The 25849-nt window shown below is 56.4% G+C and overlaps 1 protein-coding gene and 1 non-coding gene across 5 annotated transcripts; both read left to right on the top strand.

Moving 5' to 3' along the window:
- The first annotated feature begins 1710 nt into the window (after positions 1–1710).
- AP1B1 (adaptor related protein complex 1 subunit beta 1) lies at positions 1711–25450 on the top strand. 4 transcript variants are annotated; one of them, XM_088176303.1, is made up of 24 exons: positions 1711–1740; positions 6104–6213; positions 7320–7382; positions 8236–8341; positions 10827–10962; positions 12266–12511; positions 13237–13427; positions 13867–14088; positions 15082–15202; positions 15371–15466; positions 16198–16313; positions 16910–17075; positions 17970–18068; positions 18631–18890; positions 19260–19461; positions 20306–20326; positions 20581–20610; positions 20729–20878; positions 21012–21157; positions 22291–22420; positions 22734–22818; positions 23075–23161; positions 23434–23588; positions 24511–25450. In XM_088176303.1, the coding sequence occupies exons 3-24, from the start codon at positions 7346–7348 to the stop codon at positions 24583–24585; spliced, it is 2877 nt and encodes a 958-aa protein (XP_088032429.1). In that variant the 5' UTR covers positions 1711–1740; positions 6104–6213; positions 7320–7345; the 3' UTR covers positions 24586–25450. The 4 variants fall into 4 exon arrangements, with proteins under 4 accessions (XP_088032429.1, XP_088032430.1, XP_088032428.1 ...); XM_088176304.1 differs by lacking the exons at positions 1711–1740; positions 24511–25450 and adding an exon at positions 23828–24454 and having other exon boundaries at positions 5622–6213; XM_088176302.1 differs by lacking the exon at positions 1711–1740 and having other exon boundaries at positions 5628–6213.
- LOC148221665 (small nucleolar RNA SNORD125) lies at positions 21252–21356 on the top strand. The gene has a single exon (XR_015807736.1). It is a non-coding gene; the product is annotated as a small nucleolar RNA SNORD125 (small nucleolar RNA).
- Positions 25451–25849: the final 399 nt, after the last annotated feature.

Genomic DNA, 25849 nt, shown 5'->3' with positions numbered 1-25849 from the left:
GCTGGGGGGGTCCAGACACGGAGGAGAGGGCAGGGCCAGGTCTGCCATCCCGGCTGGAATAGGGATGGGGATGGAGACAGGGATGGGGTGGGGACATGTGACCCCCCTCCAACCTGCCCTTGGGACCTGGGCATGCCCAGGCCACCCAGCCAATCAGCACTCGGTACCATCCGACCAATCAGCACTTGGGTACCATCCAGCCAATCAGTGCTCAGGTGCCATCCAGCCAATCAGTGCTCACAGACAGCCTGACCAGTCAGCCCATATGCACCAATAGCCAATCAGAAATCACAGACCACACAGCCAATCAGCACAGCTACTTCCCAGCCAATCAGCATATACAGAGCGCAACATGTGGGCAGGTACTGACAGCTTAGCCAATCAGCAGCCAGGTCCAGAGATCGCAGCCAATCAACGCACAGATCTCTAAACCTCAGCCAATCCGCAACCAGATCGATTGACATTGCTGCAGCCAATCAACAGCCAATCATCAGGCCGGTGCATAGACATCCCCTCCAGCCAATCAGCACACGGGTCCATAGATCCCAGGAGCAGCCATGGTGTTCCTTCTGTCCCTCACAGCTGTCCCGTGTGGGAACAGGGTCCCACCCCGTCCTTCATCCCACAGAAGTCATGGAAGCAGCTCCGGGAGCACCAGGGGGGAGAGGGACGCTGAGCACCCCCAACCTCGGCCAGGCCGCTGCTGACACATCCTTGGGAAGTGCTGGGGACACGGGGACAGCGGGCACTGGCCACTCCTGAGCAGCTCCGTGCCCCCCTGCTACCGCTGGCCACCCCCGGTGACCCTCTCCGGAGCATTTCCCATGGGGTGGGGGACGGGCGATGCCCCAGAGGGTCCTTCCCACCCTACAGGAGTGGAGACAGCCAGCCGAGAAAGGGGGACACAGCCTATGGAGGGTGTGACCCTGTCCCCCACACCCTGTGACCTCTGTTCCAAACCTTGTCCTCTCCTCTGTCTCCAAGCCCTTTCCCCCCGTTTCCATCCCAATTCCTGGGGTGTCCCCCGTCCCCATATATCTCTGCTCCATCCCATGTTCCCACCCCATGTCTCCATCCCCGTCTCTGTCCTTTGCCTCATCCCTGTCGCTGTCCCTATCCTGTGTCCTCATCCCATGTCCCCATTCTCTCTCACCATTCCCTGTCCCCATACCATGACCCTATCCCCTGTCCCTATCCTCTTTCCCATCCCTATCCCTGTCCTCATCCCATGTCCCTATCCTCTCTCCTTCTCCTTGTTCTTGTCCCCATCCCATGCCCCTATCCCGTCCTTCTCCCTGTCTTTATCCCCATCCCAGTCCCCATTCCCTGTCCCTATTCCCTGTCCGCATACCATGCCCCTATTTATCCCCTGTCCCCATCTCCTTGCCCATCCCTATCCTTGTCCCCATCCCTGTCCATGCCCCATCCCTATCCTTGTACCCATCCCTATCCCTGTCCCCATCCCATGTCCCCATCCCCATCCCCTGTCCTTCTCCCTGTCCCTATTCCCATCCCCGTCGCCATTCCCTGTCCCGATTCCCTATTCCTTTCTCCTAACCCTGTCCCTATCCCCATCCCCGGCCCCATTCCCTCTCCCGGTCCCGCTCCCGTCCCGCTCTCGTTCCCAGCCCCGCCCCTCCCGTCGTGGCCCCGCCCATCGCCCCGCCCCCACGGAGACCCCGCCCCGCCCCGGAAGCGCTCCCCGTTCCTCAGTTCCGGTGGCGGCGGCGGCGGCGGCAGGTACGGACCGGGCCGGGCAGGGACAGACCGGGCCGGGCCGGGGTCTGAGCCGGGACCCGCAGCTGCTCCTGCCCTGGGCGCCTTCCCCGAGCTCCGCCCGTGCGCGCCTGGGACGGGCCCCCGCACCTGGGACGGGCCCCCCGCACCTGGGACGGGCCCCCCGCCGGGGTTCGGGCAGCGCCGCGTCCTTCTGAGCCCGGGGCCCTCCCGCCCCCCGACCGGAGCTGTGTCTCCTCTCTGCCCCTCTGGCACCGGCTGTGTCCCCACCGTGACCCCTGACCCGGCCTCCGCCTCGCCCCGGGCCCGGGCTGTGTCCCCATCCTCCCCTCCTCAGTTCGGGCTGTGTCCCCTTCCCAGCGCGGCTGGGGCTCACGGGTATCCCCGCACCCCGCAGCCTCCCCCGGGCCAGAGCCGTGTCCCGCCTGTCCCCGCGGAGCTCCGTGTCCCCTCCCGGATCCATCCCGGAGGGATCGCCCCGGGATCTGCTCCCCTCCCCAGCACCCCGGGCACCGTGTTCTGGCCACAGCCAGAGCCCCGACGGGCACTGCACTGGGGGTGGGATCCTCTGGAGGGCCTGGGGGACATGGGGTGACCCCTTCACCCTCCTCAGAGCATGGCACATCCCTAGGGAAAGGTCTTGGCTCTGCATGGAGTAAGCTGTGAACTGGGCATGGAGTAGACAGGGAAGCAGCTGGGGTGATATCCTGTGCTCACTGCCCCCTCCGTGGAGATTTTAGGGGGAAAAGCCCCAGACTGGATTAAAAAGGAGCTGTGAGACTGCTCCACCCTGAAGGAGCAGTGTTGCTGTTGTTTTTGCAGGTGTTTTGTGTGGAGTTTCCCAGAATTCTAACACCTGTCAGGGGTCCCATCCTCAGCAGCACTGGGGGTTCAGGTGGGGTTTTGTGTCTGCTCTCTCCTGGGGTGACATAAAATGGGCTAAGCCTTGGACGAGCAGTTGGAATGATGTGGTTTGTGGCTTCCATATCCATTTGTGGGGTCAGACTGCCAGGCTGAACAGGCTTTGGGACTCCAAGGGGCTTTCCAGAGGTGCTGGGCCTTGCTTGGATCAAGCCAGGCTGGGAATTCCATGGCAGGAAGTGTCCACCTTGTAGAACCTGGTTCTCCCCGGAGGAGAACATCCCTTCTGCCATGGATGCTGTATCAGAACAGGGTCCTTGGTGTCCCTGAGGCTGCTCAGCTGGAGTTTGGGGGGAGTCTCTGTGGGTGCTCTGTTATCTCTGTTTAAGGTGATTAAAACCCTCCCAGCTCTCAGACCATGGTGCCTTGGGTTCTGTGGCAGTGGGATCCTGGCAGTGTGTGCTGCAGGGGACACCTCAGGATTGTCCTTTTTCCTTGAGTTTATTCCCCAGTTATTGGTTGATGTGATGTATTGGTTGCAGCTCATTTGCTGGTGCTACAGCTTTGGATCTGCCACGATTTTGGACACCTTGCTGATGGCACAGTGAGTGTGGCTCCTACCCTTGAGTTATCCAAGGGGCCCCTTGTTTGATGGAGATGGAGCCTTTTGGAATGGCCATGGATTGGTCAGTAACAGATTTGTGAGAGGATGTGGATGTTCCTGGTTGGGATGCAGTGGAATCACAGCCCTGGGCTGCTGTAGGGCTGCGTTGGAGCAAGGACTAGCTCCAGTTAGGCCAGATGGAGGAAAAATCTCTTATTGGGAATGTGTGTGGGGCTGGTGTGAGCCCCTGGAGGTTGGTTTGGCCTGGCAGAGGTGGGATGAGCACAAGGATGAGAGCTGTGCCCATGGCTGTAGGATGGGAATCACTATGTGAGTAAGGAGGGAAAGAACTGGGGCCAGCACAAGGCTCTTTAGCTGCTGGCTTGTGTATCCTCAGCCTCTGATTCTCCTCTCCACCCTGGCCTGTTCCTGTCCCTTCACTGGTGCTTGTGGCAGCTCCTGGGCTTTGTCCCTAGGGCAGGAGCTGTGGAAGCCATCCCCACTTCACTTCTGCCTGGCCTCTGTAGTGCCCTGGAGCTGCCTCACACCAGCAGGGAACAGTTATGTGATTCCCTACGGCTCCAGTTACCCATTAATTTTTTAGAGTCTTCCCTAATTTCCCTAATTATGCCACCTTGGCCCTCAAGTGCTTCGTTTCCAGCTGAGGTGTTTGCTTGTGGGAATTGCCTTTCCCCACTAACCTCCAGCTGCCCCTCTGTTTTCCAGGTGAGCCCTTTCCTAGGTGCTTACCCTTTTGAGTTCTTTCTCCTTTGTCCTCTCCCTGGAGCCTGTCCCCCTTGAAAAGCAGGAAGTGTGTGCAGGGATGAACCTTCTGCCTTTGCTCCCTTCTTCCTTCCTGAGACCTGTCAGGCTGGGCAGATCAGAACTCTGGCAGCCAGAGAACTCCTGGGCTGAGCTGTCAGAGGGTCTGGGAGCTGTGGTGGGCTGGGATAAGCAGGGATTTGGGATGTCTTGGGCACAGGTTAAGGGTTGTATCCCCGCCCTGGCAGTGGGTCTGTGTTGGTGGAAGCTGAAAGTGAGTCCAGAGGAGGCCACAAAGATACTCCAAGGGCTGGAGCCCCTCTGCTCTGGAGCCAGGCTGGGAGAGCTGGGGGTGCTCACCTGGAGAGGAGAAGGATCCAGGGAGAGCTCAGAGCCCCTGCCAGGGCCTAAAGGGGCTCCAGGAGAGCTGGAGAGGGACTGGGGACAAGGGATGGAGGGACAGGACACAGGGAATGGCTTCCACTGCCAGAGGGCAGGGCTGGATGGGATATTGGGAAGCAATTGTTCCCTGGGAGGGTGGAGAGGGGCTGGGATGGAATTCCCAGAGCAGCTGTGGCTGCCCCTGGATCCCTGGCAGTGTCCAAGGCCAGGTTGGACATTGGGGCTTGGAGCAGCCTGGGACAGTGGAAGGTGTCCCTGCCTGTGGCAGGGGTGACACTGGGTGGCCTTTAAGGTCCCTTCTCACCCAAACCATTCCATAGTGAAAGTCTCTGGTCAGCAGCAACTCAGCCTTCAAGGATGGAGGAATTATCCTAAAACGGGGTAATAAAAGTAGCAGAAGAAATGAGTTTTCCTCCACTCTCCATAAGAGGAAATGAGCAGCACCAGCAGTGGCTCATTTGACATTGGTGTCATTCCCAGGACTCCACTGGCAGCACCCACCTCGGTGGGAAGCCCGCTGAAGTGTTTGTTGTTGTATTTTGGGTTTAAGAGCCTTTTACTTTCCCAGGATAGCTGAATCTGGGAGCTGGCATGGCAATGTGTAAAATGGAGTGGCTGAGCTCTGCCATGTCCCTGACCTGGGGCTTAGGATGCTCAGGAGAGCAGCATTGCTCTGGTTTGTGTGGAGCTATGGAATTTAGTCCCCTGGAGTGAATAAAATCAGGGATAAAAGGCTTTGGGTTTGTGCCACTGCAAAACCGGTCCCAAAACCAGACCTGAGGAGCCCAAACTGGGTGTGGGGGAGCTCTGGGTGCTCCCCTCCAGCAGTTTCCAGATCCTTACTGACACTTAACTCCTTGAATCCTGTTTGCCAGACCAGCTTAAAACAAGTTTGGTGTGAAGGTGGGGTAAAATCTGAGCCACCACAAGGTCAGGGGTGCTCAGTATCCTTTGTTTTGTTGCTTGCATTGTTTTGTTGCTTTTTGTGAGTGAGGAGCTGCCCCACTCAGCTTCTCACTGGGAGATCAGCATGAAAAGGAGCTGGGAATTGCTGGAGCTGAGGGAACAAACACCTTCTCTCAGCTCCCGGCTCTGCACCACACAATTGCATCCTTAAAACCAGAGCCAGGCAGCAGCGCTGGCCCCTGCCCAAGGGCTGAGCTCTGGGAATTCACCTGTGTGTCCTGGGCTGGCAGCCAGCCCTGCCCTGTCACCCTGGCACAGCCTGGGGGACACACAGGCTGCAGGGTGCTGAGCACTGGGGTTTGGCAATGTTTGTATCCCCTCATCACCCTGCTCCAGGCCCTGGGGTGCTCCTGCTGGGAAGGTTGTGTGGATCTGAGGAGCGAGGGGTGCGCCTTCATTCCCAAGCTGGAGGAGCCACTTTCCTTCTTGGAGTTGCTGCAGGGCTTGAAGGAGTGGGGGGAATGGGTAATGTCTCAGCCTCTGAAATCAGTGGGGTCTTGAGGGGCTGAAGCACACACTGGTGGGGTTGTGGATGGGAAAACCACAGGCTGTGCTTTCCCTGGCTCTGGGAGAGCTGAAGCTGCAGGGAAGCAGCCGGTGTGATTCATGTCTCCGAGCTGCCTGCAGATATTCCCTGCTCAGCTTCAAGTTTGCTTTCCAGGCACTTCTGCTGAGCAGGGCTGAGTGTGAGCCAGGTCCTGGAATCGGAGGGACTGCAGTGAATCCTCTTGCTTTCCTTCCTTCCTCCCTTCCTTCCTCCCTGTCTGGCAGGACGGGATCTGCAGTGAGGTGCAGAGAGCTGCAGCGCAGCCCGGAGCTCCCGCTGTTCCCTGGAGAGCAATCGACTTAGTGGGATAAAAAAGGCTCTGAATCAATCCCAGGTAACTGAGGCACGGAGGAGTGTCCTGTGTCACGAGGGGCAGGGCTGTGGGAGTGTGGTGACAGGCTTCCCCCCTCTGGAATAACACCAGGATCGTGCTGCCCCCAGAGCAGCCCCAAACCCATGCAAACACCTTCCCTCTTCCTCCCTGCCGAGCTGTGTGCTCTGCCCAGTGTGCTCAACCCCCAGATTTCATCCAGATTTTCTTTTCATCCCCGCTGGGGATCCCTCCCCAGCTTGGACAGGGAACAGAGGACACAGTTCTGTGCTCCTGCTGCGTTTGGCTTTCAAGATGCTCATTTGCATTTTAAACCCATCCGCAAGCTCTTTTTTTTAATCTCTTTTTTTTCCACTTGGCTTTGCTTCCCATATTCCTGCCCCTCCAAAATAGCAAGGCCACTGCAGGCTTTCAAGGACAAGCCTCTGGTTCCTTCCCTGTTGAAGGAAAGATAGGAAAACCAGCCATAAAAGCTAAATCCCTGCTGACCTTTCCAAAGGGCTGCACGTCTCCTTCCTCAGCCTACCAAGCCCTAAATCTGCTCTAAACTGCCTGAATTATGTAATGGAGCCTCAAGTGCTGGGCGGACACCTTGCACCCATGGAATTTAAAGCAACCCTGCTGGAGCAGGGCTGGTTTGTGGAAGAGGCTCCCTTTGATCTGGCAGATCTGTGCCCCTTGGCTGTCCCATTGAGCTGAGCCTCAGGTTTGGCTCAGTTCCCTGTGTCCCTCCTGTGAGGGAGGGCTGAGCGTGAGCTTTCCTTAAGAAAGCATTTTTTGGATGAGGAGAGGTGAGTCCAGGGGGGATCACTGAGCCGCTGCTGCCCAGCTCTGTGTGGGATGGGATGAGCAAAGCCAGGGCTGCAGCCCTGGACTCTTCAGTGATTCCCTTCCTCCTCCACATCCTCTTTGAGAACCATCTGATTCCCCATCATCACAGAGCTGCAAGGTGCTCACCCTCCCTTAGGGATTGGGCTTCTCCTTGTGACTCTTCCCAGAGATCCCAAACTCTTTCCCTCCCCTGTATTTTTTCCTTCCCGGAGCTCTCCATAACAATCCCTGTAAGGAAATTATCAACTCTGATCCTCTGTGCACTGCCTCTCCTGCAGGGCCGTGCTGCTGGCTGGAGACCACCATGACGGACTCCAAGTACTTCACCACCACTAAGAAAGGTAAGGGAAGGAGCAGGAGCATCACCATTCATCCCAAAATCACCAGCTGGTTCTTACACCTTATAAACCAGCTGGGGAGGCTTGGGAAGCTCCTGTGGTAACGCCCTGAGTCCTTGTGGAATGCTGTGGCTGCCAGCCCACCCTGCTCCTTGCTCTGGAGCAGCTCCTGGGCTGCTGTGGGGTCAGGACACCTTGTCCCCAGCCCCCTGAGCCTGGCCAGGGCTGGTGGCAGCTGGTGATCGGCTTTAGGAGCTCAGGAGCTCCCCTGGGCAGCGCTCGGGGCCTTAAGCACTCTCCAGACCAAGGAATTAATGTGGAGAGAAGCCATGTGGCATCTTCCTCTTCAATCTGCCAGCCCAGGAGAGAATAAAGAGCTCAGCCTGGCTTCAGGAGGGCAGGAGATGGTGCCCTGGGCTGGGGGGTCGCTGCCACAGGCAAGGAGGGATTTGGGAGCCACCCTTCCTCATATGGGCTTGAGGAGCAGTGCCCAAAATCCATCCTCTGTCATCCCTGGGAGAAGGGTAGGGCCTCATGGGGCTGGGATAACCATCCCACAGCCAAAAATACTCTCTGGATAACCCCAACTAGTGCCTGTGGGGTGCTCCTGGCTCCTGCAGCATCTGCCATCCCCGTGGGGCTGGAGGAGCCACAGGGATTCTTCATTCCCATGGATAAGAGCTGAGCCCCCAGAACAGCCCCAGCCCTTGGTGAGGTGTTTGGGAAGTTAAATCCCCCTTTTCAGGGGTGGCAAAGGAATCCTGTCACACAGCAGGTGGGAGCTGTGCTCACCCAGCAGAGGGGTGGGGTACCCCTTCCACTAATCCCTGAGCTCCCACTTTTCCCGTTTTTGCAGGGGAGATATTTGAGCTGAAAGCTGAGCTGAACAGTGACAAGAAGGAGAAGAAGAAGGAGGCTGTGAAGAAAGTGATTGCATCCATGACTGTAGGCAAGGATGTCAGGTGTGTGGGGCTGCATCATGGAATATCCTGAGTGGGAAGGGACCCACAGGGATCATGGATCCACCCCAACAATCCCAGCCTGTCCATCCCTGGCAGCGCTGTCCAAACGCTCCTGGAGCTCTGGCAGCCTCGGGGCCGTGCCCATTCCCTGGGGAGCCTGGGCAGTGCCCAGCACCCTCTGGGAGAAAGAACCTTTCCCTCAAATTTATCCTAAACCTCTCCTTCATGCTGTTCTCCCATGTGCCCAAGCCAAACCCAGATGGCTTTTGGGTTCCCTTTTTCCCCTCTTGCTTCCAAGGGGGTTTCCATGCTGCTTTACCCCTCGGGATTCACCCAGGTAGCTCCTGGCTGCAGCTCTACCTCCTGGAGTGCAGTTTGTGTCCACGTGGCCACCTGGCAGGTGGGGACTCTCCTGGCTTTTGTTGTAATCTGGCTGAAAGAGGATTGGTCTGGCTGCCAGATCAGTTTGTTGGGATTATTCCCACTTCCTTTGTGTGTTACTAAAAACAAGCAGGACCCCCTCGGAGCCTTCGTGCCTGAGGTTTGGTGGTGGTGCCTGGATGCTGATAAACCCTTTGCAGCCTCTCCAGTCCACAAGGTCAGGCAGCTGCTGTTCCTGCTTCTCTTTTTCCATCTGGCTGAGCTGCACATGGCTCCTTCTGTGCCTTTTCCTGCATGGACCTGTCCCAGCACAGGCAGCATCAGCAATTTGATTTTCACGGTGCATTTGAGAGTAAATGGAGAGAAAGCAAACTCAGAGTTGGGAGAATTGGGGCATCCCTGGCTCCCAGAGCAGCAGCAGGGAGTGTCCATCTTGGGACCACTGTGGAAATCACATGGAAATGTCAGGAGCTTCCAGTACTTGAAGGGGCTTAAAAAAAGAGCGAGAACAGCTTTTTACATGGACAAATAGTGACATGCCAAAGGAGAATGGCTTTAAACTAAAAGCTATTTAGATGGGATATTGGGAAGGAATTGTTCCCTGGCAGGGTGGGCAGGCCCTGGCACAGGGTGCCCAGAGCAGCTGTGGCTGTCCCTGGATCCCTGGCAGTGTCCAAGGCCAGGCTGGGGCTTGGAGGAGCCTGGGACAGTGAAAGGTGTCCCTGCCCACAGTAGGGGGTAGAACTTGATAAGCTTAAAGATGTCATGATTCCCAACCCATTCCATGATCCTGTGGCTGTGTCAGCCCATCTTTTTGGTGTGTGCCTGTTTTAGGCTGCAGGGAAGCAGTTTGCTGAGTTCACTGCTCCCCAGGAGGTGCCAGCAAAGCCAGGTTTAACCCAGGGTGAGACCAGCCCAGGTGGGCAGCAGCTTTGCAAAGCACAGTTCCCTGGATTTAGGGAGGCTCTGAGTTTGATCCTGTCAGGGCTGGCTGGGTTTGTGGAGGTGGAGAAGCTTCCAGGAGCCTTGGGACATCTGTCAGGGTGGAATAAGCCCTGTGTTAGCCCTGGGATCTTGATTTCCTCCCCTGAGGTGCTTTAATTGTCTAATTGGTCTGTCTTTGGATGGAGCAGCATCTCTGGTATCCCACAGCTCCAGGATGTTTGGGAAGGGGAAGCCTCAGCTCTGTGCAGGCACCTGATGCACTCGATTCCCCTCCATCCCAGCAGAGTATCCTGGTGCTCAGGGCTCACCCAGGGGAGTGGGGCTCTTCCTTTTGGCACCATTCTGTGATGATGCATAAAACCCTGGAGTATCCTGAGTTGGAAGGGATCCACAAGAGTCATCCAGTCCAGCTCCTGGCCCTGCACAGGACAGCCCAACAACCCCACCCTGTGCCTGAGAGAATTGTCCAGCACCTTCTCCCAGGGCAGTGGATGTGGAGTCTCCTGGAGCAGGGATGCTTTTCCAAGTGGGAAAGCTCAATTTTGGTCCATCAAGGGCTGGTTTTGGTACAGATCTGTAAAAAAAAAATCCACTGGGGATGGGCATTTCAGCCATGTCTGCTGCAGGGTGGGTTCAGGTCATGGAATCATGGAATCATTGAATGGTTTGGGTGGGAAAGGATCCTTACAGTCCATCTAATCCAACCCCCTACTGTGGGCAGGGACACCTTCCACTATCCCGGAGTGCTCCAAGCCCCATCCAACCTGGCCTTGGACACTGCCAGGGATCCAGGGGCAGCCACAGCTTCTCTGGGCACCCTGTGCCAGGGCCTGCCCACCCTGCCAGGGAACAATTCCTTCCCAATATCCCATCCAGCCCTGCCCTCTGGCAGTGGGAAGCCATTCTCCCTTGTCCTGGAGTGCCAGGTCCTTGTCCCCAGTCCCTCTCCAGCTCTCCTGGAGCCCCTTTAGGCCCTGGCAGGGGCTCCGAGCTCTCCCTGGAGCCTTCTCTTCCCTAAGTGAACACCCCCAGCTCTCCCAGCCTTTCCCCCAAGACAGAGCTGGGTTCTCCTGCCTTTAGGAGCAGGTTATCCATGGGAAGGGGGATCCCCTGGGCAGCGTGGCCGTGTCCTGCCTTCACAGAGCTCTCTGTGTTCCAGTGCTCTCTTCCCAGACGTGGTGAACTGCATGCAGACAGACAACCTGGAGCTGAAGAAGCTGGTCTACCTCTACCTGATGAACTATGCCAAGAGCCAGCCAGACATGGCCATCATGGCAGTGAACACCTTTGTGAAGGTGAGGGGACAGGGCTCCATGTCCCAGGGCCACCACGTGCCAGTTCACCGTGCCAAGCTGCAAATCAGGGAGCGTGGGCAGCTTTCCAAAACCTCTCCCTTCTGGAGGAGGGGCTCTCCAAGCTCTAGAAAACCGATTGAATTTGTCCAATGATGCAGAAACCCAGTTTTTGGCAGCTGTCTTATGCTCTGTCAGGGGGGGAGCAGCTCCCATGATCAAGAGCTGTCATGTGAATTTATGTGCTGAGAAATCCCTCGTGATCTTCTTGCTGGAGCTGGGAACTGAAGAGCGTGTTAGGAAGCAGGATATTGCCAAATCACTCAGTTAAAAGGCCTGGTGGGCTTTAGAGGGAGTTCAGGCTTTTTAGGGAGGATAAACCCCACATAATAATCCCAGTATGTGTTTCCAACATCAGGTTGGGTTCAGGTACCTGGTGTAAGTGATGAGGACATGGGATTCCTGGATAGATTGAGGAGCTCTGGGAGTGAGGATTGGTGCTGTTGGAACTCAGTGGGTGCAGGACAGGAGAGAAACTTCTCTTGGGTGACTTATTCTTGAGAGCAGAACACAAAAACTTTGGGATTTGAACCCACCAGAGATCTGTGACTGAGGAGCCCAGGATATCCAACCTCTCCTCTGTAAGAGCTGAAACAGGGATGCAGAACTCCAGACTGGCTCTTTAAAATGCTGTTTATTGTATCCAGGTGATACAGCAATTTACAGGTCATGGGTGACAAGAGCCTTGCCCACAGCCTTTTCAGCCACAGGCTCATCTTACAGGCTTTTCAGCTGTAGGCTCACTCTAGTTCTGGTTACAATGCATTATATGCTTTTCTTTGCTGAGCATCTTAATACATAACAACCAATCAATACCTTTACTATTACCTATAGCCTATCATAACTACTAACATTACAGTATTCATGTTGCTATTTTCCAGTCACAAAAAGTTAGTATATTACAGTTTAGCTTAGAAGTTGTTTTTCAGTTTTCTTGTAGTGGAAAATTTTGAGACCTTTCTACTTGCAACATGGCATTTTTGTTTGCTTGTGAAGTCTTTCTGCTTGGTAAAAGCATCTTTTGTTTGAGGTGGATTTATCCTTTGCTCTGAGTCATAAAAGCCCCTTCCAACTCACTTACCCTTTGCTTTCTAGTTATCCAGTAAGACTGGCTCAGCAATTCTTTTCTTCCATATCAAAACTTGCTATCATTTCTATTCCTTCTTCAGATTCTACATTCAAAAACCTTTCTGTTACACGTACATATCCGTGAGACTTCCTTGTCAAACTTTCATCCTCCCTGCAGGACTGTGAGGACCCCAACCCACTGATCCGGGCCCTGGCTGTGAGGACCATGGGCTGCATCCGTGTGGACAAGATCACGGAATATCTGTGCGAGCCCCTGCGGAAATGCCTCAAGGACGAGGACCCCTACGTGCGCAAGACGGCCGCCGTGTGCGTGGCCAAGCTGCACGACATCAACGCCCAGCTGGTGGAGGACCAGGGCTTCCTGGACACCCTCAAGGATCTCATCTCAGACTCCAACCCCATGGTGATGGTTTTTTGCCTTCTCTACCTCCTCGTCATCCAAATGGCGGTCACCGCTCTCCTGTCATGTTCGCGTCCAACGCCATTCCTCTCAGACTTTCTTTTTGGTGTTAACAAATCACTTTTGGGGAGTTTTTGCTTCTCAGGACTGCAGGCTGTGTTCCCTGTCCTATAACCTTGTGTCCTGCATGGTTTTGCCCATCTCTTGGCAGTGTGTTATTCCTCTGTTCCCAGTGGGAGCGAGGCTGCTCCAGCTGCCTCGGTGCTTGGTTCTGATGCTACAGAGCCAGTGGCTTTTGCCTCGGGTTTTTCTGCAGCTGGGCTTTGGCTTCCTTCCTTTTCCCCAGGCATGGGGGATTTAAAAACCACCTTTCCCCAGGGTTTTTCTTCCTACAGCTTTCCTGCTTTTCCAGTTTTACCCTGGCTGTAGTGTTGAGCCCAGGAGCTGTGTGGAAAGCTCTGGGGCTCCTTGGAGCTGCCTGGGGAAGGGAACTGGGCACCAAGCCAAGGCTGAGTCCCATGGAACACGTGGGAGCCATTGGAGATGCTGCGTGGGCGGTGGGAGCATGCCGGTGGGGATGGCTCATCCATCCCCCTCAGATCTGCTGCAGGGAGGGAGAAGCTGGAGCCCAGATGTAGGTGGTATGTGAGGAGTTCATAGAGAGGAGGCAGCTCATCCCCTCGTGCCACATTTGGTGTCACCAATCCGTGTCCTGTCCCCCCTGGCAGGTGGTTGCCAATGCGGTGGCGGCGCTGTCGGAAATAGCAGAGTCTCATCCCAGCAGCAACCTCCTGGACCTCAACCCCCAGTCCATCAACAAGCTGCTCACAGCCCTCAACGAGTGCACTGAGTGGGGCCAGATCTTCATCCTGGACTGCCTGGCAAACTACATGCCCAAGGATGACCGGGAAGCACAGAGGTGAGGGGACACTGGGCTGGAGAGGGGAGGGGACAGGCAGGGCTTGGCACTGCCCCTTCTCCTCTGAGGAGAGTCTTCATCCTCCTGACCCCGCTGCAGGAGGTGGGACAGCGGGCATCTGCTGGACCTGTGCCTTGGGCATGGCCATCTGGAGCCTGCCCTGGTCCCGTAGTGAGCCCTGGCATTGGAATTGTGCTCCTTGAGCTGCTTGGAATGTGGCTGCAGAGGACAATGGGCACCGGGGAGCCCCGAAACAGGGTCACTGCCAGAGGATTCTGCAGGGCCTGGGGAATAACCTTCACTGGGGCATTCAGTGCCAGTTCAGCCTCTTTGGAAAGGTCCTAAGTGCTGCTCAGCTTTCCTTCCTCCATGCTGGCAGGAGTTTTTCAGCAGGAGGAAGGGCTGGGATCAATTTCTTTCCCTCTCCTCACCCCGGCAGCATCTGCGAGCGTGTGACACCACGCCTGTCCCACGCCAACTCTGCCGTGGTGCTGTCAGCTGTCAAGGTGCTGATGAAGTTCATGGAGATGCTGTCCAAGGACCTGGATTATTATGGCACTCTCCTGAAGAAGCTGGCCCCACCCCTGGTCACTCTGCTCTCTGCAGAGCCCGAGCTGCAGTACGTGGCCCTCCGCAACATCAACCTCATTGTGCAGAAAAGGTGGGTGTCCAGGTGGCCCCTCTTAGCCACAGGTGCTTCAGTCCCTCTGTCACTACACATCCTGTAGGGTGTTTTCTTCTCTGTTATTTAAAATCCAAGGAGAGTCACGGAATGGTTTGTTTGGGAGGGATCTTAAAGCTCATCTCATCCCACCCCCCGTCATGGGACGCCTTCCACTAGAGCAGGTTGCTCCAAGGCCTGTCCAACCTGGCCTTGAGTCAGTCAGGTGAAGGAATGAGCAGGCAGCTAACCTGGAATCTCCAGTTTAATGTATCCTTTAGTTTAATTTATTCTTTATTTGGGACAGCAAAGGGTGGCAAAGCCAAAAGCTGTGACACTTTGGAGTAGTCACTCCATGTATAGGGAGGGATTTTTGTGCTGCCAGGTGCTTTCTCCACAGTTGTCCTCCTTGAACAAGTGCTCAGAGTCCTTTTGTCCCTTTGCTGATCTAAAATCCTGGTGGGCAGGAGGTGGCCAAGGCCCCACACGTGTGCCTGGAGCAGGAGTGGCAGCTGGAGAGCCCCAGCCCAGTCAGATGATTTGTTCTCCTCCCAGTCAGCGCCGTGGTCGTCTCTTAAAAATAGCAGCAATTTCTGGGAGAAGTGGAAAGCAATTAATGTCCCTGGGAGTGGGAATGTGGAAGGCAGCTTGGAGCTGGACCTGGCCTAGCTCTTTCCCAGCTTAGAGAGAGGGTGAGCTGGTGAGAAAGGTCCAGCCTAGCCCTGGGGTCTGGATTTGTGTCCCTACTCCCACTAAAATGTCCCTTCCAGCCCTGGCAGGACAAACGCCCCCCGTTGCCTCATGTCTGGCCCGTGTTTGTGACAAAGCTGTGCTCTGTCCCCTATGTGCCAGCAAAGGGGAGCCAAGGGACAGAATCCTGGGGGATAATCACAGTGACTGGGATTCCTTGGCATTGAGTAGGCCCCCAAAACCTTGGGACTGTGGTGGAAGTGAGCACGTGTCCCCCCTAACGCTGCCTCTTGCTGCCCCCAGGCCCGAGATCCTGAAGCACGAGATGAAGGTGTTCTTTGTCAAGTACAATGACCCCATCTACGTCAAACTGGAGAAACTGGACATCATGATCCGCCTGGCCTCGCAGGCCAACATAGCTCAGGTCAGGAGTGGGGCTGGGCCACCCAGGGGTATCCAAATCCCAGCCCCAGCTCTGTGGGACGTGGCCAGGAGCAGCTGTGCCACCCAGCCTGCTCGTGGGGTCCCTGCCCTGCTCTCCTGGTGCCTTGGCCTTGCTGCCAGGCTCTCACTGTGCTGTGCCATCCCTCAGGTGCTGGCAGAGCTGAAGGAATACGCCACGGAGGTGGATGTGGATTTTGTCAGGAAGGCAGTGAGAGCCATCGGCCGCTGTGCCATCAAGGTGGAGGTGAGGGCTGGGACACACTGAGGCCTTGTGGCACCTGTGGCTGGGCAGGGTGGCACTTCCCACCACATGGTGGGCATCTCGTCCCAGGAATTTGCAAGTTGGAGCCTTCCCAGGTGTGGGGATGAGCCATGGTTGTTCCACAGGGATCAGTGGGGTGGCCAGGAGGGTATTCATTCCATCCCCTTATCCTTTTGCCACTGGATCCCTCTTGACCTAAAACAGGACCAAGAGTTCTGAATGCAGTGGATGATACCAGTGGCTTGTTGGGGACCAGAGTGGGACTGCGAGGGGGCTGATCCCTTCCTGGGAGGGAACTGATCCCTTCCTGGGAGGCTTGGGACGAGCTGATCCCTTCCTGGGAGGCTGGGAAGGTCCCAAGAGGCTGGCAAGGAGCCAGTCCTTTCCCAAGGGGCTGGAAGGGAATCCATCCCTTCCTGAGGGGTTGCTCGGAGGCTTTGCTTCCCTGTGGGGATAATTTTTCAAAGAGGATTATTGAAAACCTCCCTGGAAAGGTGGCTCTGCACATTTGGAATGCTTCCCATGGGAAGAGTGGAATGTGCAGAGAGGATGAGGAAGGAGGAGCCACACCAGGATGTGAAGGGGAGACCACACTCAGTATCTCCCATTCTGCTGCAGATTTGGGGTGGATAAGGGGGAATGAGAGGTTTGGGATGGGGATGTGAGGGGTCACTGCCCAGGACTGTCCCTGTGTGACTGAGTCCCTCTGGCAGCAATCTGCAGAGCGCTGTGTCAGCACCCTGCTGGACCTCATCCAGACCAAGGTCAACTACGTGGTGCAGGAGGCCATCGTGGTCATCAAGGACATCTTCCGCAAGTACCCCAACAAGTGAGTGGGGTTCTCTGGGATTCTCTGGGTCCTGCATGAGCTCTTCCCTCCCCTCTGTGCTCAGGGAGCCACAAACTCTTGGTGGGATGAAGCTCCTGGAGCTCCAGCACAGGTGGCTTTGGGTTTTTTTGTCCCCAGCCCCAGGATCAGTCCCTGGTGGCAGTCCCAGATCCAGGCACTCAAATGGAGAGGAGCTGCCAGGGATGTGCAGGTCCCTTGCGTCAGCAGAAACTGTCCCTGGCTCTCAATCCAGCTCCTGATGCTGGAACAAGGGCAGCAGGAGGAGAGGGGAGGGGAGGGAATGTTCCAGCTGAGCCAGGATGAATAGGCAACTCTAATCAGGAAGTCGGGGACTAATAGTGGTAATAAATACTAATGAGGTGAATTGGTAACGAGCAGAGCTCTGCGGGAATGGCCAGTGGCTCCGGACAGGAGCGGATCAGACAAGCAGGGTTAATTCAGGAAAATCTCCTTGGAATTGTTGCCCACGGTTGTGCTGTGGGCAGTGGGATGTGGTTTGGAGTTTGGGTGGATCAGGATTCAGGTCTCCTGCTCTTGGTGAGCTTTCTCCAGTTTTTTGTCGTGTCCTGGGGCAGGTACGAGAGCGTGATTGCCACGCTCTGTGAGAACCTGGATTCCCTGGATGAGCCCGAGGCCAGGGCTGCCATGATCTGGATCGTGGGGGAATACGCCGAGCGCATCGACAACGCCGATGAGCTGCTGGAGAGCTTCCTGGAGGGCTTCCATGATGAGAGCACCCAGGTGTGCCAGGGGAGCTGCTGCCTCAGAGTGACACTGTGACACAGCTCCTGCTAAGTGGGGGACAGTTTTCACTGAAGGGATTGCTTGTGCAGATATTTGGAGCAGCCGTGCCCCATGGCAGGTTTGGGTATAGGATGTGATCCGGGCTTGGAGGAACCTGGAACAGTGTAAGATGTTCCTGCCCACGGCAATAGGGGGAATGAGATGGGATTTGAGGTCCCTTGCAGCCCAAGCTGTTCCATGGTTCTGTGATATGCCACCATCACGTTGTCCCAAGTGCCTTTTCCCAATTTCGTTTCCAAGTCTCAATTCCATGGTTGGAAGTCACCTGGTTATCCCCCTGTGCCAGCACAGGATCCCTTTGGAGCTGGAAAACGAGCAGAGGGAGCAGTGCCTGCCCTGTCTCCCAGGGCAACTGAGGCCAATGGGTTTGCCTGTGGAATTTTGGAGGGTTTCCATCTCTGGGAAACCATGCAAAACACCCTGTAACCAAGTGACGCTGAGCAGGGCAAAGTCTACAAATGCTAAATAGCAAAGCCAGAGATCCAGGCTCCCTGAGAGGTTGGGAGGGACCCTCACAGAGGAATTCCTGCTGCTCATCCATGTGGAAATCAAAGGATGCTCTAGCCAGTGCCCTATGGGACCGTGTAACTTGCTCTGGAGATCCTGCCCCATGGTGTTGGGGTCAGCCTGTGTCTAGGGGTGTGGAAGTGGGCTGGAGAGGGGACAGGTGAGGTGTCCTCTGACATGTCACTGCCACTGACATGGTCCCCGTGCCTTTGGTCTCTTGAAAGGCAGGCTGGGGTTAGGTCCTGGGGCAAATCCATGTGTTCCTGCACAAAGCCAGTGTGACCTGTCTGTCTGTCTGTCCCTCCTCCTGTCTGTCCCCCATAGGTCCAGCTGCAGCTGCTGACGGCCATTGTGAAGCTGTTCCTGAAGAAGCCCACAGAGACACAGGAGTTGGTGCAGCAGGTGCTGAGCTTGGCCACACAGGTGGGTAACACCTGGGAGAGCTTCCCAGAGCTTCCCATCCCCCGGGGCTGTTGGAATGGCTTGGTCATGTGACAGCAGGCAGGTAATTGGAGCTTAATTCAGAATGGCTTGGGTTGGGAGGGATCCTCTTGTTCCAGCCTGCAGGGACACATTCCAATTTCCCAGGTTACTCCAAGCCCCATCCAGCCTTGCCTTGGACACTGCCAGGGATCCAGGGGCAGCCACAGCGTCTTTGGGCACCCTGTGCCAGGGCCTGCCCACCCTCCCAGGGAACAATTCCTTCCCAATATCCCATCTCTCTGGCAGTAGGAAACAGTCCTCTGTGTCCTGTCCCTCCATCCCCTGTCCCAAATCCATTTGGGAATGCTGACAGTTGAAAGCCTAGAGGGTGTGAACACACCCATGGCTCAGGAGGTGCCTTGTGGCCTCTGATCCTGTGATGCCTCCCAGCAAGGCTTAGATGGGAAAATCAGCTCTGAGTAGATGTGTAGTAGCTGCAGTTGCTCCAAGCAGCTCCGTGGTAGCTCTGTAGTAGCTGTAGCTTCCCAATGGCTTCCCAAAGGACTCGGACAACCCCGACCTGCGGGACCGTGGGTACATCTACTGGCGCCTGCTGTCCACGGACCCCGTGGCCGCCAAGGAGGTGGTGCTGGCAGAGAAGCCGCTGATCTCGGAGGAGACGGATCTGATCGAGCCCACGCTGCTGGATGAGCTCATCTGCTACATCGGGACCCTGGCCTCGGTGTACCACAAACCCCCCAGCGCCTTCGTGGAGGGCAGCAGGGGCGTCGTGCACAAGAGTTTGCCCCCACGGACGGGCTCGTGAGTGTTCCCGTGTCCCCTCCCCATGCTGGGACATCCAGGGCTGTGGATGGAGGGGTTGGATGTGGAGCTGAGCAGCTGTGAGGCCACTGGGCTCAGAGCTGAGCCCTCATTCCCAAGGGGGAGCAGGGGTGTGCGGGTTCAACTCTGTCCTTAAAAAGCTGAAGGAGGGATCCCAGTGGAAGGTGATGTCTGTGGGAATGTGTTGGGAGCCAGGATGGCATGGGGGGGGTCTTGCTTGCCATTGAAGTGTTGGGAGCCAGGATGGGATGGAGGGTCCAGCTGGGCCAACTCCTGTCTGCAGTGGCACATCCTGTCCCAGCTGGAGTTCCTTACCCTCTCCCATCTTCCCTGTGTCATTCCCTTCAGGGTTGAGAGTGTTGAGAGCCCGGACACAGCCCCGTCGGGGGGGCCGGCCGCGGATCAGCCCTCGGTGATCCCCACCCAGGGGGACCTGCTGGGGGACCTGCTCAACCTGGACCTGGGCCCCCCAGTGAGCGGGCCACCCATGGCCACCTCCTCCGTGCAGATGGGTGCTGTGGACCTCCTCGGGGGTGGCTTGGACACCCTGGTACGTCCCAGCTCCCGTGCTCCTTCCCTGGTTCCAGGCTATCCCGTTGGCATGCTGGCTCTGGTCTGGGCTGTCCTGGGATAGGACAGATTGTCAGTCTGGGGACATTTGGGCTGGTCCTTTCCTGCAGTGGGTGAGGACAGAGGGCACTGCACCCTAATTTATCCATGGAGGGGTCCCACCCCCCACTTCCCAGTGCCTTTTCTCTTGGTTGGTGAGGATATTCCCACTCCGTGTGCTGTGCTGCAAGAGTGGCTGCTCTTGGGGGCCCCTCTCTGACCCCCAAACTGCTGCAGGGCTGGGCCAGGATGTTCCCACTCCCAGCCTGTGGGGTACTTTGTGGGGTGTCCCGTGTGCCAGGAGATTCAGAGGTCACAGCGTGTCCTCCTGGGAATGCAGCCCAAGCAGTGGTTTGGCCTCGGGGTGGGGTGGGATGGAAACCTCTCCCTGTGTGGGAACACCTGCCCTGTGGGTGCTGGAGATGGGCCAGGCTCCCTGAAGGATCAGAGTTTGGAGTTTCCTCCATGACTCATGAAATCCAGCAGATTTATCCTAAGGGGAGGGAGTGCCGCTGCCTTTCCTGTTTTGTAACCCAGCAAGTGCTGCCCTGGCGCCTTGTGGCTCACAGGGATTGATGATGGGCTGGCACTGAGGCTGGGAATGAGGTCTGGCTCTGTCCTCTGGCTCCAGGACAGCCATGGACAGACAGACAGATGTGTCAGGACTAACCTCTGTCCCCTCCTCCCCTTCTCTTCTCTTGTCTCTCTCTTTTTGTCTCTTCTCTCCTGGCTTCTCTCTGCATGTGGCTGGCTCTTCTCTCCACCTTGCCTGCTTCTGCTTGGAGATGGGGGACGAGTCGGAAGGGGTATGGATCACCCTGTGCCCAGCCCCGTGCCCACCCCTGGCTGCCCCTGCTGCCCCCCAAGCCCCAGTGAAACCTCGCTCCCCTCTGGGGACAGCCATGGCCCCTCAGCTCCTGGTCTGGGACCACTGGAGCATCCTGACTCCAGGCCCATGCTGCCTCACACTGCTGCTCCCAGGGAGTGTCCAGAGGGGACATTTTGGGGACCCCTGTGCCCTCAGCCCTTCCCCTGCTGATGCCCCTTTCTTCTCTTGCAGCTGCGCAGTGATGTGGGAGGCAGCCCTGCTGTGAGTGTGCCCTCACACCCAAACCCTCTCATTCTCTGCATCCTCTCCTCATCCTCCTCTTCCTCCTCCTGTCCCCCTCCCCGTGGTGCCCCCCGTAACCCCTCCCTTGTCCCCACAGATGGGTGGCGGTGGCAGCAGCTTCACAGCAGCTCCCAGCACCACAGCCCCCACAACCGTGGGGGCACCCCTTGGCAGCGGCCTGGGTGACCTCTTCGACCTCACTGGTGGGGTGGGGACCCTTTCAGGATCCTACGTGGCCCCCAAAACGGTGAGTGGGGCAGCCAAGCTCGGGGTTCAGGGGGGCACAGACCCCCGTGCCCCTCCCCAGCAGAGGAGGTGGGGGAGCACCAGAGGCTCTGTTTTGGGTGACACCCCAGGGGTTTCTTGTCTCCCTGGCCCAGGTGTGGCTCCCTGCCATGAAAGCCAAGGGGCTGGAGATCTCTGGCACCTTCAGCCGCCAGGTGGGCTCCATCTCCATGGACCTGGTGCTGACCAACAAAGCCCTGCAGGTCATGTCTGACTTTGCCATCCAGTTCAACCGCAACAGGTGAGTCCCACCTGGCCTGGGGTGTCCTGGGAGCCGTGGGGACACTGCTGCAGCAGTTCTGTGGGGAAAAGGGTGTGAGGAAGGAGCTGCAAGGGCTGGGAGCAGCCTCTGGTGATGACTCTTCTCTCTCTGATGGCTGTGGTGGTGATGAGCATCAAAACAAAGCCTCTAAGAAGTTGGCTGAAGAGGCTGTTCCCCAGGGGTCTGACTGTTACCCCCTTGTTTGTCCTGGGGAACTGATGCTTCCTTATCCTTCAAAGGCATGGAGGAAATGCTGCAGGAATGCTACAAATGGGTGTAGGAGGAAGGGGGGAGATTCTGGGGGTGGTCCAGAGTTTGCAGGGCAGGAACCAGCCCCAGCTTGGACAGTGCAGGGGCAGCAAGGTCACTGTGGGATGCTGGTGGAGGAAGGCAGGGAGTGCCAAGGTTGGAAGGGTATTTGTTGGTAGTTGGTTGTATGGTGGGGTTTTTTTACTATGTGTTATTTGGTTTGGTCTTGTTTGTTTTGGTTTTTTTTTTTGTTAGTGAGATTAAAGATTTTATTTTGGAGTTATTTTGTAACTATTTTTAAAATTTTAGGGTGGCCTAGTTTTTTATTATGGGTATGTTGTGTGGTGAGGATAATTTATTTGTTTTATGTGATGGTGGTGGTGTGGTGGTTAGAGGGAATTTTTGTTTTGAATATTTATTTTAGTATTGGTAGTTGGGGTGTTAAGAGGAGTTGTGTTTTAGTGTTGATTATTTTTGAGGTGGTTTGAATTTTTTGTAGGTGGTTAAGTTTGGGGTTTTTTTGGAGGAATGTAGTTGGTTTTAGATTTTTTGTAATTTTAATTTTAAAATTTTAGTGGTTGATTTTGAGTTTTATTAGGTATTTTTTGTTAAAGGTTTAAGAATAGATTATGGGCTTTGGTGGTACAGTATATTTTTTATATTTGGTTTTGTTTTGATTGGGTTAAGGGTTATTGTATGAGTGATTTTTTATTTGTTTGTTTAGGGTTTTAGTGGAAATGGGGCTTTTTCATGGGTAATTAGTAGAGAGGGTTTATGATTTGGTTGTATTTAGGAATGTGTATTATTGTTGTGTCACCTGCTGTCCCCTCCCTGACCCCCTGCCCCTCCCTGGTGTCCCCCAGCTTCGGCCTGGCCCCAGCAGCTCCTCTGCAGGTGCATGCACCTCTGGCTCCCAACCAGTCCGTGGAGATCTCCCTGCCCCTGAACACCGTGGGCTCTGTCATGAAGATGGACCCCCTCAACAACCTGCAGGTGGGGAATGTGGGGGTGTCCCCTCCTGGGGAGCTGGGCGTGGGGCAGGGGGCCTTGGAGAAATCCTGAGGGGGAGGTGTGACAGCAGGAGCAGTGACACCTGAGAGATGGGGATGAGGATGATGAGGATGGGAATGAGGATGGGGATGATGGGGATGTGATGGGGATGGTATGGGGATATGATGGGGATGATGGGGATGGGATGGGGTGGGATGGGGATGAGGATGATGAGGTTGGGGATGATGGGGATGGGACATTTTGGGAACCTGCTGTGGGTTGGAGGTGTTGAAATCCAAGTGTCCTTCCACCCCAGGTGGCAGTGAAGAACAACATTGACGTCTTCTACTTCAGCACCCTGTACCCCCTGCACATCCTGTTTGTGGAGGATGGCAAGATGGGTGAGTTGGGTGACCAAGGTTCCAGCGAGGTGTGTCCTGTCACCTGGCTCTAGGTGCCATCCCAGCCCCTGGAACTTTCTTTGTCACACTGGGTGGGCCCCCTAAAGCAGGTGGCTGGTCTGAGCCTGGCCCTGGGGAGCTGCTGGAGGGGGTGGTGGGGTGACACACCTTCACTGCCGTGTCACCTGTACTGTGTCACCTCTGGGGGTGGCCAGTCTGGCAGCTCCCTCAGTGCTGGTGTCTTCCCTCCATGCAGAGAGGCAGATGTTCCTGGCCACTTGGAAGGACATTCCCAATGAGAACGAGACCCAGTTCCAGATCAAAGACTGTTCCCTCAATGCAGGTGGGTCCCACCCCCTCAGAAGGACCTGGCTCAAATCATGCTTAACTAACCCTGTCCCCAAATGCCACATCCACTGTTAAATCCCTCCAGGGATGGCAACTCCAGCACTGCCCTGGGCAGCTGTGCCATCCTGACTGCCCTTTCCATGAAGAAATTTCCCAATACCCAATCTAAACCTCTTCCATGACAAGGAGGGGAGGAGATAGGGCAGGAGCAGGTCCGAGGGAAGCAGGAGGTCAGCCCAGCCCCTCAGCTTCTCTCTCCCATCCCAGATGCTGTGAGCAGCAAACTCCAAGGCAGCAACATCTTCACCATTGCCAAGAGGAACGTGGAGGGCCAGGACATGCTCTACCAGTCCCTGAAGCTCACCAACGGCATCTGGGTGCTGGCAGAGCTCCGGATCCAGCCCAGCAATCCCAGCTTCATGGTACATCCCCTCCCCTCCCTGCTCCCTGCCTTCCTGCCCCGAGCTGGGGACACATCCATGTTGGTGCTGGTGCCAGCCCTGCTGTCCCTCTCCTGTCAGAGAGACACAGGGGTCCCAGCCAATCCAGCTCCATTAAACCTTGTCCTCGGGGCATTCCCTGAGCAGGGGTCTATCCACACCTCATCCATGAGCCATCCCAATGTCCTGCTTTCCCTGTCCCCTCCCTCCCTCCCTGGCAGCCTGTTCTCTTTGGGGCTGTGTCACCCTGACTCCTCTCTCTGTGTCTCCGTCCCTGCTGCCCGCCCTCGCCGGCCTGCCCGTTCTTGCAGGATTTGGAGGTTAGACATTGGTTTTTCCCTGGCTTTGGGCTCTCTCTGGCTGCTGCCTGGATATTCTTCCTTCCCCCGATGTTTTTCCCTGCCCTTCCAGTCTCCTGGTGCCTCCTGCCTCTCCTTCCCAGCAGGGCTGGCACAAGGAGGGGGATGTTTCAGAGGGTTGGGGTGTCCCCACTGCCCTCCTGGTTTCACTGGGGATGAGGATAGCTGCAAATCCTTATCCCAGAGGATTCTCCGTTAACTTTCCCTGCTTGAGGAGTTAATTGATTTTGAAATTATTTAATATTTAAGCAAACATCTGAAGGGGCTTGTTCCTCTTTGGAGAGGAGGATGTTTTTGGGGAACCCTTCACTGAGTCCAATCCCAAAGCTGGAGTGTTGCCCCTGCCTGTTCCCTGCCTGTGCTGCATGTGGATGGCTCTGGCCTGGGAGGGCTTGCAGGGGTTTAATAACATTTTTCCAGCTGAAATCAGGAGCTGGACTGCCCTGTGGGAAGGTGCTGCAGCATGCAGGGCTCTGCTTTGGGGCTGGTGGCTCTCCAGTATGGGGTGGGATTCCATGACCCCGCTCTTCCCTCTCTCCCCACAGTTATCCCTGAAATGCCGAGCACCAGAGGTGTCCCAGTACATCTTCCAGGCCTACGAGACCATCCTGAAGAACTGAGGTGCTGCTGCAGCCCCTCCTCCTCCTCCTCCTCTCCTCCCTTTCCCGCCCGAGGAAGCAGGGCCGGATCCGTGTGCATGTCCCCTTTCCTTCCTGCCCAGGACCCAACCCCTGGGATTCTCCTGTCCTGGCAGGCCTGGGGGGAGTGGAGGGGGTGGGGGGGCTGTCCCCAGTCCCTCATCCCTGGAGCAATCCCTGGGTGAGTGAGGCCGTGTCCTCCTCGCTGGTGTTGCTCCCTCCAGACACCAGTTTCGCCCTCTGGCTGGGAGCTGGGGTGGGGAGCTGCTCTCCCACCTCCCAAAAACCCCAGCTGCTGGTCCTGCCTCTCCTGGAGTGGTGTCTGGTGGTGGGTTCAGCATTCCAAACCCTGGGAATTGTGGCTGGGGGGCCCAGAGTGCTGTGGGATTAGGTGGCTCTGGCTGCAGATCCCCCTGGAGCCCCTGGGATTTGGGGCTGGAGCAGGTGGGAAACAGCTTTGGCTTCTTCCCCCTCTCTACCTCTCCCTGATTTTTGTTCCCTGGTTCAGCAGAGCCGTGGGTGAGCCCTTCACAGAGCCCTTCCCATGGGAGCCCTTCCCAAAGCTCCCAGAAGGGCTCGTGGATCCCAAATTTGAGGTTGTACTTAACCTGCAGGTTAGAAAGGGCTCTGAGCATCCCCTCTCCCCCTGCCCAGCCCCACGGCTCCCTCTGCTCCCCCCCAGCACCCCTGGGTGCTCCCCTGGGGGTCCCACTGCTCTTTTCCCCTCCAAATCAAGCCATGGGTCCCCCCCTCCCTCGAAGCAGGAAATCTCTAATATATGAAAGATAAATATATTGTAATGTTCACTGGTTTGAAGGGAATGTTGAATAAAGGTGACACCAGCTCATGGGGACGCTGCCAGGGTGGCCATGGCCCCGTGACCCCGAGGGAAGCAGGATCCTGGGAGCTTCCTGCCAGCACTGCAGGGCCAGATAAGCCTTTGCTGGGGCCAGTGGCCCCGTGGCCTCTGGCACAACAAGGTCTGACACAGCAGATGATCAGGGCTGGGCCTGTGGGCCAGGGATATGGGGACAGGATGGGCCTGGAGAGCTCCTGACTCTGCTCCTGGAGCCTCTCAGCGATCCACCAAGGCCAAGGTCGGCCTGCACCCCTACATGGTGTCCAGTCTGGGTCCTGGGGTGGGGGACAAATGTGGGATCCCCAGGATCTGCTGCTGGTTCTTGTGGGGTAGGTGAGAGTCCCTGGCAAGGATGGACACCCCACAAATCACTGGTCCTGCTCTGGG

Source organism: Sturnus vulgaris, chromosome 19 (genome assembly GCF_052056855.1).
Source record: "Sturnus vulgaris isolate bStuVul1 chromosome 19, bStuVul1.hap1, whole genome shotgun sequence".
NCBI classification, from domain to species: domain Eukaryota; kingdom Metazoa; phylum Chordata; class Aves; order Passeriformes; family Sturnidae; genus Sturnus; species Sturnus vulgaris.
Note: the sequence above shows the minus strand (reverse complement) of the source record. Positions and strands in the feature narration are given on the sequence as shown.